This window comes from Gavialis gangeticus, unplaced genomic scaffold, assembly GCF_001723915.1.
Source record: "Gavialis gangeticus isolate Ggan-Ray unplaced genomic scaffold, GavGan_comp1, whole genome shotgun sequence".
Classification (NCBI taxonomy): Eukaryota; Metazoa; Chordata; order Crocodylia; family Gavialidae; genus Gavialis; species Gavialis gangeticus.
This window is the reverse complement of record NW_017729034.1, coordinates 79,429,775-79,442,962: the sequence shown is the minus strand read 5'-3', so window position 1 is coordinate 79,442,962 and position 13,188 is coordinate 79,429,775. Positions and strand designations below refer to the sequence as shown.

At 39.0% G+C, this 13,188-nt stretch overlaps 1 protein-coding gene across 4 annotated transcripts in view; it reads right to left on the bottom strand.

The window, feature by feature from the left end:
- Positions 1-1,201: 1,201 nt before the first annotated feature.
- The window catches only part of SYNE1 (spectrin repeat containing nuclear envelope protein 1), a 631,505-nt gene continuing 619,518 nt past the window's right edge, over positions 1,202-13,188 (bottom strand). For all 4 annotated transcript variants that reach the window (XM_019526891.1, XM_019526894.1, XM_019526892.1 and 1 more), the window contains 3 exons: positions 12,743-12,835; positions 10,853-10,911; positions 1,202-4,091 (listed from right to left, as the gene is read on the bottom strand). In XM_019526891.1, coding sequence (XP_019382436.1) covers positions 3,851-4,091; positions 10,853-10,911; positions 12,743-12,835 — 393 coding nt within the window. In that variant the 3' untranslated portion in view covers positions 1,202-3,850. The remainder of the gene's footprint in view (positions 4,092-10,852; positions 10,912-12,742; positions 12,836-13,188) is intronic.

Below are 13,188 nucleotides of genomic sequence, written 5' to 3'. Positions count from 1 at the left end.
TGGTGAATTCTAGCAGGCAGTGGTCACTGTCGCCCAGGGGGTCAAGCACCCGCAGCCCCCTCACCAGGTCGTCGCCCGTGGCCAACACCAAGTTCAACAAGGCATCCCCCCTGGTGGGGCTGTGCACCTCCTGGGTTAGACGAAGGTCCTGGACTCTCTCCAGGAACCTATGTGAGCACTCGGACCTGGCCGACTGGTCTTCCCAGCAGATGTCTGGGAAGTTCAGGTCCCCCATGACTACCACGTCCTTAGCTTTTGCTACCTCGGTGAGCTGACCCAAGAATTCCTGGTCAAGCTCCTCTGTTTGGGTAGGGGGTCTATAGTAGACTCCCACCAATAGGTCCCTTTCCCCTCTTCTCAGTCAATCAATCATTTCCCTTCATCTCAATCAATCAAGCACTCCATATCCATAGGTGGTACCGCTGGCTTGGTTCTGATAAGAGAACTGTCAGTGAGATGAACACTGGCAAAAACACTGTAATGGACTCCTGTAGTGAATCTGGCCACTGCCACTGGTTCCTCTGATACCTGAATGAAGTGGGGAAACTGCTTTCCTATAGACTTGCCCTCATACTAGTGCCAGCTGGCTCAGTGATGGAACTAGGGAAAGGTAACGTGATCAATTTTTCACTTGTTGCTTTTATCATCAAGCTGGAGATTGACTGTGTTGAATCCTAGGAGTACCCATGAATGCTGGTTCTTTCATCTGATACTTTAGCCTTGGTTAGCTGGCACCCAAGCTACAGTACACATTCTTGGGGGCAGGGAGATGGCAGTGATCAAGGTGTGGGCCAATAATTTGGGTTTATGGCAAGGCAGAAGTTTATTATGCTAGCTTCCAAAGCACAATTCCATTCATATCCACCTTGTGCTAAAAGGGTGGGAACATAGGTACCACCCCAAAAATGGACAAAGAATGACAGATAATAGAATAAGTGTACTTACAGGAAATGAAAGTGATTGAAGTCAGGTTAGTTTCAAGCATTGCAATTGTTTTAAACAGTTCCTCTCCACTTCACTCATTGGCCCCTCTTTAGTTAATCAGAATTGACTCTTTTCTCCTTCCTTTTCTTTACATTCCTAATTTCCTCCATCATTCACTTCCCTGGAAACTAGAAGTGAGCCACAGAAATCTTGGGGTCAGGCTCTAGCAGACAGTTTAACAGGCTCCTATGCGCTCACTATGCTCTGTTTCCCCCCCCCCCCCAGTGCTTTTAAAAGCACTATGGACCAAGCACTACTGTGGAGTAAAAAGACCCTGTCATATTCCAAACACATTACACCTGAGTGTAGCACATTCCTGACAAGCTCTGTGATAGGCTAGTTATTTACTAGTTACTTTCTGTACAAGTAATAGTACTCTTCTACAATTTTAAATGATTGACAGATAGTTTTACTCAAAAAGTCACAGGTGAGTTGTATCTTTGGTTAGCTCTATGAAGATACATCTCACGTGTACCCATTGTTAACTCATAGGTTATATGCTACCTTTCCATCAGCCTTGCTTGATTCCATAACATCCCCAGGGCCTGACTGGACAGGAGGGGGAGGTTAAGGTGATGTCTTTCCCTTTCCCTGACTTGCTGACTTATGATGCATAGCCTTAACTTTCCTTAAAACAAAAATAAAACAGAAAATAGCTACTCTTCATTGTTGAAAACATGATTAGACCATGTCTAATGCAGTGACATCTGCTTGAGTTTGCAGAGCACATGCAATAGTCCTGGGATGAGTAAACTATCTTGTATTTATCTTAGCTGCATAGAGGTTATAAATTATAAGTCAATGGGTTTAACCACATAACCACTTACACCAAAGCATGTAAGAAAGGAAAGACAGGATTACATGAAGAGCTGCACAATAGACTCTGAGAAGATAATGGCTTATTTTTATCCAGCCCCTGTCAAGGAGTCAGGTATCTAGGATCGTAGCATGACATCTGCATCTCAGTGAGGAAAGCAAACCCCTGCAGAGCATATATACATAATATTTCTACTTTGGTATCAGACAGAGGCAACAAATACAGAGTTATGAAAGGCAAAGTCTATTTCATGCATGATCATATTTTAGCATGTGCAGAGTCATCTGAGAATGAAGTTTCATTTCTCCTCTTCAAATTAGGTAAGTCACTGGGCAAGCCATGGAAGAATGCCACTGTTTTTGCCTCCTGTTTGACTCCTGGAACCATCTGACTGGCTTCAATTGGTCATTTCTAATCGGAGGCAGAAATCATGAGCCCATAAGGACAACCCCAAGTAGCGGCAGTGCAAGTAGTTTTGTTTTCTCCAGGCTCAAGAAAAAAAATAGAGCTTCCTTCTTTCTGGTACACATCCCAGCCTATTCTCTCTTTAAATAAAAAACATTTGCTTATAATTAATAGGAACATACACAGTATGTGTAACGGCTCTTTTTTAAGAACACAAAAATTATTAAACAAGAGATAACTTTAGGGCAATACTCTGTAATTTCTCAAACTTGAAAAGAATGTTGTTTTGGTTACGTTATGACTCAAACTGTACAAAGTGCCTGCTGCTACTCAAAGAACAAGTTTGCTGTAATGTTTCTAGAAAATTTATGAGCTTTCATCTTGTTCTTCTTTTCTGCTATTTATGTTTGTGTGTTGGGTATGGTCCATCAGAAATGTTTCAACTGTTGGTCAAGCATAAATATCTACCCCTGGTGTCAGTCTGTATCAAGCTGCTACGAAAAAGATTCTGATATTTTCAACCCACAAAAATAGTCTTCTTTAATACCAACTGATACAAAATTTCAAATCAGCAGAATATGGAAGGCAGCAAATATAAGAAAGTCTACAGAAAACAAATTAGAAAAATCTGGAGTTAACCCATAGGAGGAAGGGAAGTTTATATTGTCACAGTCACCACTCAAAAGTAATATTTTCTCACACGTTATGCTGCTTTCTCACAATTTGTCCAAGATCTTCCCATTTTCACATATTTCCGAAAGAATTAATTATAACAGATTATTTTATTTTACTTTTTCATGTAGAATTGCAGCATATATATGGTTTTGTAATTATTTTTACCATACATTTCTCAGTCTAAACATAGAGGTTTCTGTAATTGTCATTAAAAAGCACATAGACAAAATATTTTATGGAATCTATAATAAATGCAAAGAAATCAATACAAACAAAACTTGGCTTAGCAAACTGTACATACATAAATATGTTCCTTTTTTAACTTGACATTCATTATTTTGTTCTCATAAAAGCTTCCATGATCTTATTTATTACATCCAATTTTTTAAACCTTAAAAAAGTGCTTTTCAGATTTACAGCCTGTGCATCCAAAGCAAAGCTTAGAACAGCATGCCTGAAACAATAAACAAGGGGAAATAGTACATTGCTATATGAGCTCTTTAGAATTTTATGTTACAAAATCTCTAAAATGTCCCTAGCACTGGTTGGTCTGTATACTGTAAGGTCCTGATATTGTGTATTGAACAAAGATTGGCTAGTAGCTCATTTAGAGAAGCACATAGGAAACGTTCTCCTACAGTATAAATTCCTTGGCTATGCATAGTACAGGACAATGACCCAGAGATAAATGTGGCTAAAAGATCCAGAATGTTGGAGAGAGAGAAAATTCCCTTGCTTATGTCATAGCCTTCTTCGTGCCAGGGGTACAAATCTTGAAATGATGCAACTCATGTAATGCATTACACATTTTGGTACTGATACAGGATACAAAAAAACTTAGTACCAGTAGAATGATATGGGTACATTGGCTACAGTAGGTAAAGCTGCCACACTGAGTGCATTAACACCTGAAACGGGCCCGCTTCCTGATGTGTGTTTTTCACCAACTGTACTAACTTTTCCATTGCTTCATAAGGGAGGAGGGCCATTAGTATATCTTAGCATGGGATGGAAGGACCGGGCAAAATTATTGGATAGAGTACAGCTGTAGTCCTCCTCAGTCATTGGTACAAGGCAGGCTAGACCAATCAAGAGCAGCAAAAGAAGCTGAAGTGGCAGAGCAGCTCTGAGGACTCTGAGAAAGAAGGACTGGTGCTGCCGAGTTGACAGTGCCTCAGAACGGGAGGAATCTGAGCCACCTCTTGTGGACCTGAGAAAAGAAATCCATATGAGAACAAACTAAGGCACTAGTCAGCATAGGTGCTACTTCCTGCTTCAATAACCCTTCCTGGCATATTCATTTAAAAATAATAAATATTTTACATAATTAACATGGAATATGCCATTTCCATGACTCTACTGAAGGATCTTTTTAGAACAGTGGAATTGGAGAAAGAAAGCACTTGAAAAATCTTTCAGTGTGGTTCATGTTAATCTACCCATTTTTCTTGTGTTAAAGATTTTCCACTTTAACAAATCAATTGAACATAATCTAGATAAGGACAACATCTCTTTTGTCGTATTAGCACTTGTTCCTGTTCCACAGACACATGCAGCTGAGAAGGGAAACCCCACTGCTTTATATGCTGACTGCATTTGTTTTCAGGAAGTTACCAGAGTATCATTACAAATCACATAACAAGTACAGTGCTCTGCCAGAATTGGATTAGAGGGACTCTTAGTCTCCACAGAATACACCATAGCCTCATTTTGCACTGAATCAGCATTTATAATTGACTTCCTGAACTGAATGGGCCCTTTACGCTTTTTTAAAATTCTTCCTCCCCTCTTCCCCGTCTTATTTCCTTTGAAAAATCTTTTCTGCAGTAGGGCAATTAAAATGTCTTAACAATCCAGTCGCAGCTGATGATCAGTGTCTTAGGGTGGGCGAAGGCCTCTTGTTGTCTCATGCTGGGCAATTAAATCTATAGCAACTTTTTATTCAGTGGAAGCTAGGAGAACTCAGTGCCTTGGAAAATAAAAACCAGGCCTCTGAGTTAGCCACTAAGTTTAGATCCTCATATTCACAACTTTAATCCAAGTTTTTAGATTTCAGGAAGAAGCTTTTCCTTCTAGTACTGGAAAGAGAGCTGATTTTTTCCCTCTTGACTAAAACTGACAGCACTCTAGTACCTGGGTGGCCTACTAATGTTTTTGAGAAATTACATGGGTTGATAAGAGAGAACTTGAAGATTAAAAAACATACCAAATCCAACATATACAAAGTGTTTCAGGTACACCAATTATCTAGCAAAGGACAGTACTGTATCTTAGCCAATGCTAAAATACAGAAGGATGAGTGGTTTTAAAGCCATCTGCTTAGATGCAGTTTTCCCTTAAGACTCTGTCTAATATGGGAAATTCACAGCAACTTCATTACAGAGTAGGATGAACCCAATGGCTTGTTAGAGGCCAAGGAAGTAGAAAGATGCATGGAAGAAGAACAATCTTCAGTATAACCTTTGTCATGTAGATAAAACTTTTGTTTTTCTGGCCAAGGAATAATGCTATCTTCTGTGGTTTTGATTCAGCAAAGAAACTTGTTCTCTAGTGTCACAGACCAGGTCCATTTCGGAGGCAGCTCTGCTAATTACATGTTAGAGTGCGAATGTCCCAAATAGCAGAGCCGACACCTGTTTCAAACAAACAGTGTTTACTGTGTTGCTCCAGTTCTCTCTGTCCTTTGTCAGACTCCATTCTGTCCTCCTTGACACTATACTTTCTCTCTCCAGCTTTCTGTCCTTCCTGGGGCTACCCTTTCATCTCCCCAGCTCTCCCAGAGCCTCGCTGATTCTCTGGCATAGACAGCCATATTTGCCACAAAACTGTTACAAAATGATAGTATTAACCTGAGGACAACACTAACCCACTAAAATTAAACAACTAGGGAGCAGTCTCTGCAGCCTGCTACCAGGTCCAGACTGCCAACTTCCCCTGAGGTGAAAAGGGAATCTACATGTCCTACTTACAAAGCTTTTTACAGCAACTATGTAGATGTTCACATGCTCACACTGAGTCCTCCGAAGTGTTCCCCACAAGAACTGCAGGGTATATCTTATCCCTCTTAACCTTTTTTGTTACATTTAGTTATTAATTTCCAACTGGAGGAGATAATTTATTGTTACCAGCTCACTTGCGTTCATGTATCTTCCCATCGTAAAGACCTCAAGTAAGCCCGATAGCCTTTGGTAACCTTTACAAAACCTTTAGTTGATTAATGGAAAGTTGAATGTTCAGGTACACTAAATGATTAACTTCCTGGATTGTTTAGGTCAAGAAGTGATGATCAAACCAAAAGTTTGCATGTTTATTGGAGCCAAACTAGAGAGCTGCTTATTCTTGCACTATGTAAGTTCAGGTATAAAGAACACTCTGAAAGGACATGGCACATTTAACAGCATCAGAGCATTCCATATTAAAGTTCAATTAGATCAGGCTCTCTACTGTCTAAGAATGCCAACACTGAAAGTTAATGGGCTGAGGTAGGAACAAAGGGAACAGGGAGTGCTTAATTACCTCCCAAGCATTTCATTGCATTTCATTTCAGTCCACCTCCTTACGTGGCTCTTTTCACACAGATACTCTTATTCCAATCAACAAATGCCACATTTTGCAGAGAGGTGTCTACTCTTCCTTTGGGATTAATGAGAGCAGTATGAAAGTAGAGGCTCTTTTAACTAATTATCCATTGGCTGGAAGTCATCTGAAAGTTATCCTGAGGCTATCAAATAACTCTCTAGAGGAAGGACCGGGAACTACAACCAAAGGAATGGGCACATCGTTGCCTAATCATTCTCTTCCTTTATCAGGGTTGTGGGCTACAAAAGCAATACTGGTTTTCATTTTTATGTATGGAAAAACAAAACAAAACTCACAATAAAACAAATAAAAGGTGGTGGAACACATATTGGCTTCCTTGGAAAGGGGTATAATGGATTTCCTCAAAAATTAATACAGTATATAGAAAAGTGTACTGAAACATAGCAGCAGAAAAGGATTGTAAATGTTACTGGTTCATACAGCGTGGAAATTATCCAACAAGTGAATAATGAAATATTCACCTCCAGGGGAGACCACATTCAAAAGATCTGCTTTAAAATATTCAAGTGCTATATTGATTTGGTTGCTATTTCGACAGGTAGTCGTCTACTAATGGCCACATTAACAATGATGGAAAAAATGAATACTCTGTTCTATGAGGTGGTGAATAATTTTACTGCTGCTATTGAAATAAAATGATAAACTTCCTATAATTTTTTTGGGCAGATCAGCCCCAAACACTGAGCGCTATAGTTACTTTGAGGGAAAGGAAGTTCTCTCTCTCTTGTCCATAAATTATTAGCTTTGTCTATTCAGGTTGCTCTACCATTTGTCACATTGACAGCTGTTCAGCTAGCACTGAAGCAAGATCACCTGTTATTCCCTCACACAGTCCTTAGTGACTAGATAACGTGGAAGGCACAGCTGCAAATTTGACCAACTGCACGTTTCCTGATGTCAGGCTCAAGTAAAATATGCAAGGAACCTGAAAAATTAACGTTACAGTGGATGCAACAGTAGGACTCCTCCTCTTGGGAACTAGCAAGATCTGCGGGGTTGGAACTTAGCTTGCTTCTCCTCAATGGCTTCACTGATATGTGAAAGAAAAGTTAAGCTACCAGGCAGCTTGGTAGGTGAACAGGAGAACTCTCATTTCAGCCTGGATGTAGTTTCAGCTTACAAATAACTCACTTCTTAGACAAGAAAAATGCACTAGATCTAATCTTTGTGGACTGGTAGAACATTTGATGTGATGCTATGTAGGAAATTAAACAGCTAAGTTGAAGGTAATGGGGGTGAAGACAAGACAAGCTATGAAAAGAATTTAGCTTGAAAATTAAAAGAATGTCTCTAATTATCAGAGGAGTGAGGTCCTGAAACAGCCTTCTAACAGGGATAACAGGGAGATTAATCCTAAACACTTAAGATGGGGTTTCATTAACCTAAAAAAGGAGTTATGATACTAGTGCCTGGGACAGCAGCAGACTGCTCTTGATGACTCAAGATCCATTCTGGTCTTACGTCCTATGTTGCCAGTACGTCAATAAATTGGTTATCTTCAGATATTACATATTCCTTGTTGGCTCATATCTACTCCCTGTCAAATTAAGCTGGTTTACATTGTAAAGAAGATTAAAATATTCATTTTACAGGTGGTTAAACAAGAAGTTTAAGTGACAGCCCCAAAGTCAGAAGGCAGCAGAACTTTGACTAGAGCCTTGGGGAATCTGAATCCAGTCTCTTAGTGTCATCATTATTTCACATTGCATTTTATTATGTGGTTGAGCGCAGTAAGAATGTTGTGATCTAGTTGGTTTAAGGAATTGAGAAATATATAAATTTGCTATTGGATTTGAAGAGCAGAGGAGCAGGGGGAGTAGCAAATGGAGATGGGATCAGTGGCGCCAGACTTGAATAGAACTGCTCAAGAGAGAAAATGTAAATATACTGGAGCAGGTTAAACCATTATTTTAATCTTTTAACATTTTAATCACTTAAAAAAATCTTCAGGCATGGGTCCAGGTGTACTTTTTCCTGACAGCCATGTTAACTATTGAAAGGGGGAAGAGTGATTTGGGGATTTGCTTTTCCCAATTTAAAACTCTGCACTTCTTTATCAGATTTCATACCCAAACAGGCTGGTTTGGGAGGATCAGTTCCTATGCAGATGTAGTACGTGATGAATCAACAGGATACTACATATATAAGCTATGATAACAGAAAAGCGCAATATCATCAGGCTTGCTAAAAACACCATTCCTCTAATTTTTTAAGTAAGTAACTTTCCTCTGCAAAATCCTACATAGCAAACATTTCTAATTTGTCTTTGGTTCTCCTTATACTATAATCTAGCAGGGTTTGCTGATCCAGTGCAAGATCAAACGCAAAAGACTCTGATCAGAGGCATGTCAAAATATCAAGGAACACAGTGACAGCTTGTACCGCTTTATCAGTTAAAGCCATATTATACATCAACCACAACCTGTCTGGCTTTGCGCATTTGATTAAGTTTCCTATTCAGTAGTAACTCATTTGTATTCCACGGTTGTCTGAATGACAAATTGAACATTGTGTTGTCCTACTATGAGATGTGTTAATAAACAGTGTTGGAGAGAGTTGATCTGAAAGATGCCATGCCAATGCCCCTGCTAAACTAGTCCCAAAGCTGCGAAGCACTGATAGATGCGCATCAGGCCACCCCCACCTCAGGCCTACAAAACAGTAATCTCTTTAAAGACGGTGGGACTGTACATGTAGAAGAGACTGGAGGAGCACACACAGAATATTCCTCTAATGCCATGTTGCTAATGCAAGCATGCTTGACCTGCCTGAGTCAGCCTTCATTTTCAGGCAGGTTAATAAAAGACACATGCCTAGATGTTAATGGTCATAGAATACGATTCCACCGACAGTTGCCAAGCTTTACAGCAACATGAATTAGAAAGTTTCCTCCCAGTTCTCCATTCATGAGAGGAACAGAGAAACAGGGTCTATGTATGTCACTTACTGTGCAGGATGTTTTATTGTGCTTCAAAAGAATGAGTTGATTTCTTATGGAAATATTTTGCCTATCATGTCACTTAATGTTCATAGCAGCTTCACAGTTGCAGTATTTCACTAGCTAAAGTTACGCAGCTAATTCTATTCAGAAATAATTTGGAAAATTGACTGGTTATGACCATAATCAATTTGTGCTCCCCATTCTAGCTCCCTCATATTTCAGACTGTTGCTCTGATAAGTGAAATTGTGGTCTTGTCTTACAGAAAACAGGCCATTAAATACAAAGTGCACTCAAGGTTTCTTTGAATGCCTGATTATTGCTCAATCACCATGTAAGTCTATTTTTTTTGCTGTCCTCAAAACTTAAAAATCTCTCACTTGAACAGGAACTATTATCTCAAGCAATTGACAAAACAGAAGTTAGGCTTGATTACAATTCCACACATATTTTCTCATGTTCTCTATAATTTTACATTCTGTCACAACTCACTAAATGTTGGAATGGGTACAGATATCTATCGTATAGTGTTGGTATATAATTTTTCCTTTTGGGCTTCCTTAAATGTATTTATGCTATGGGGAAGTGAACGGATCAGTGAAAGAGCAAAAGGACACACACATCACACTGACAAGAACAGAATGCACAAGCACTGTTAGCCGCAGAAATGAGAGATTGCTGAGACGAGGTGGAAAGCAAAAAGCTGCAGCTGCAAGTCTGCTCTCTAGCGGTCAGACAGAGATGGGGCAGCATTGCTCGCAGTGTGATACATGGATGCAAGCACTTGTCAAGTGTCACGTCAGTGTTAGGTTGTTATGTCTGTAAAAAAGTTCTCTAATAGCAGGGAAAGAAGATGCTCCCAATTTTGTAAAGATGAAAATCCTCAAATTCTGATTTTTTCATTTTGAGTCATAGGAGCGTAAAACCCACAAACTGAACAAAACATTAAAAAAAAAGGATGTTAGTGTGTTTTATTCAGTCTTGTGGGTTTTCTGAATTCTAAGTATTGTATTGGCCTAATACTTGCCTTAATTTCATATCTAGAAATAAAGAGGATGATAAAAAGTCTTTGCCATGAACCTACTGGCACTTCTGTTAATCAGATCATAACGTAATAGTCAGTATCATGAGTGTACACACTTACACATCTGACAAAAATTAAAAATTTATTTTGACCTGTAAGTTATGCTACTGGGAAGCAAAAACTGTCTATTTAAGATTTACATAGCATATTTATTAACAAGTATTTTTGGTTGGAATAACTGAATTGAAATGTATGCAAAAATCCTCACAAAGGACACTTAACACCTGAAGTATGTTTAGTTCTTGTCCACCTGGCAGATAAAAACGTGGACACACATGCCTCATGGACAATTTCCATCATCCTCTTGGAGTTCTAGAACAGAGTGCGGAAACCAGGAGAATAAGGTACCTGCTATGTGGACTGCTGACAGAGGGTCCAGGCTGTGAGAGACTACATTTGCCCCGTGGCTGTTTGCAATGAACAGGGGGTAAAGAAAGAAGAATGTTCAGTCCAGGCAAATAAAGACAAGCTACTGATGAAATCAAATTAAAAAGTGCAGCAAAGGAAACATAAAATCAAATGAAGTGACTAATACCCATGAACCAAGGAAACTGGCTTTTCTTTTGCTCCTAGCTGAATATGAAAATGGTTGGAACGTATGAAATGAATCTGAAAGAATGTTTTAGTCATTCCAGTGAGGCACATTAGATCAGTACAAGAACCAGTGTTAGAAAAATTTGCTCAAGTCATTTGTTGCATGAAATATAAAATTAATTCACCTTACTCAAAATGATACACATTAGAGTATTTATATTTCATTGCATCACAATTAGTGTTCAGTAGAACACTAATACAATTATATTCCATGTGCCACCAATAAAAGGCTAGCCGTTTTTCACCCATAATTTTGATGGACAAACAACTGGTGATTTATTGTACTCACTTTTATTTGCTGGCAAAATGAATGCATCTTAGATGCTTAAATATCCCTGGATATTAGGAAATTATTATGATTAATTTCTCACTAAGAATGTACTTGGTGCTATAGTTTTAAATGGTATCATTTTTCTACTTTTGTAATGTCTCCAAAATTATGGGTGCAAAAAGGGAAAGTTTAAAAAAATCAGACCCCAAGGAATCATACATATTACACTGTACATAATGGACAAAAATGACAGAAAGCATAAGTTATGTACATAAACAAACCAAACAATATTGTGTTAGACAAATGCAGATTAAAATATCAAGGCAAGACCCACTACCAACTAGCTAGCCAAAGTTTTCTATTTTAAGTCATTTTGTCATTTTCTGTGATATTTAGGCATCTTCCAGTTTAAGCTTTTACGATGTCATGGCTATCTTTAGTAATTTAAAAAAGCGCTTAATTGAAAAATGAAAGTAATGATTCCAGAATTGAAATGCTCAGTTTTTATGCTGTTCTTTTCCCCTGTGAAAAGCCAGTATTCCTTTACATTCTCAAACTAGGATCTAAAGGAAACTAGTGAATGTAGCAAAATCAATTTCAGAAGACCATAACACTTTATCAGGACAGAACTCAGATGTTTTATAAAAAGTGCAAATGAAAACTGATAGTTCTAAGAATAAGGAAAAATTGAATAATTAAAATAAATCAACCAACAGAATTGTAAAGAAAGACAAAAAATCTTTTTTCACACAGGGCTCAAACTGTAGTGGAGCAAAATACAGTGGATATTTACCTTGTATTTTGTTCTAGTGAGAAGAACATGCAGCTTTAGAGCTGATGTCATCTCCCCTGATCAGATCCCACTCTGCAGCATTTCCAACAATGTTTTCATGCCCTATCAGCTTTGGATGCAGCCTTAGGAACTTCCTCATCCACAGTCTCAATCAGATTCTGACTCCATGATCAATTTTAATTAACCCCCCCCCCCCCAAAAAAAGTTTCACTGGTATTTTTGGAAAATAGCTCGGCAGAGAAGACCTGGTAGAGAGCACGAGGAATCAGCTGTACTAGGGCTGAGAGAGGAGCAGACATTGAGATCACTAGAGCAGAATACAAGAGAGAATCTGCTATGCCATAACACACCAACCAGTTTGAGCCCTTGGTTATGTTGAGTAATTTCTAACTCTCATTTCATGCAGGGAGGGAAATGCAGCAGGGTTGGGAAAGCAGCTTTGTTTGAGGGGAACAGATCTAAGTTTGTGGCTTTCCTTCCTATCAGGGAGATGGTGTGAACCTTTCATCTACCTACAGCTGCAGTAAAACATCTGGTGCTCCCACCCAAGAGGTGACAGAAATGTCTAGCATAAAATTACCGTTCTCTGTCTGCTGGGGGTGCTTCTTCCAGACACAGGACTAACAGATCCTGATGTGTCCAGTTCATCAGCAGAGGACCATGAGGACAAATCCTAAGATTCAGAATGGAGATTAGAAGAGAATCAGTGTTTTGCTAAGGAAACTGGAAAGTGGATGAAATCCTGGTTTTAGCAGACTTCTTTCCATCTTTGACCTTTAAAAAATGATCAAGGGAGGTTTAAATGTATGTCAATCTGTAGGGTGAAATCACTGGAAGATGTTCCCACTAAGCTCTGAAGAGGGGGGAAAAAAAAACAAAGCAGTCCTCAATTGTTAATCATCCTAGGCAAAGTCAGTAACAAAAAGTAAGATGCTCGTTAGTGATTCTAAAATGGTAAGAGATGGTGTGTAAATGCAAAGATGCTCACCATGGATATCCAGATACAGTTCATTTGGACAGGGATAT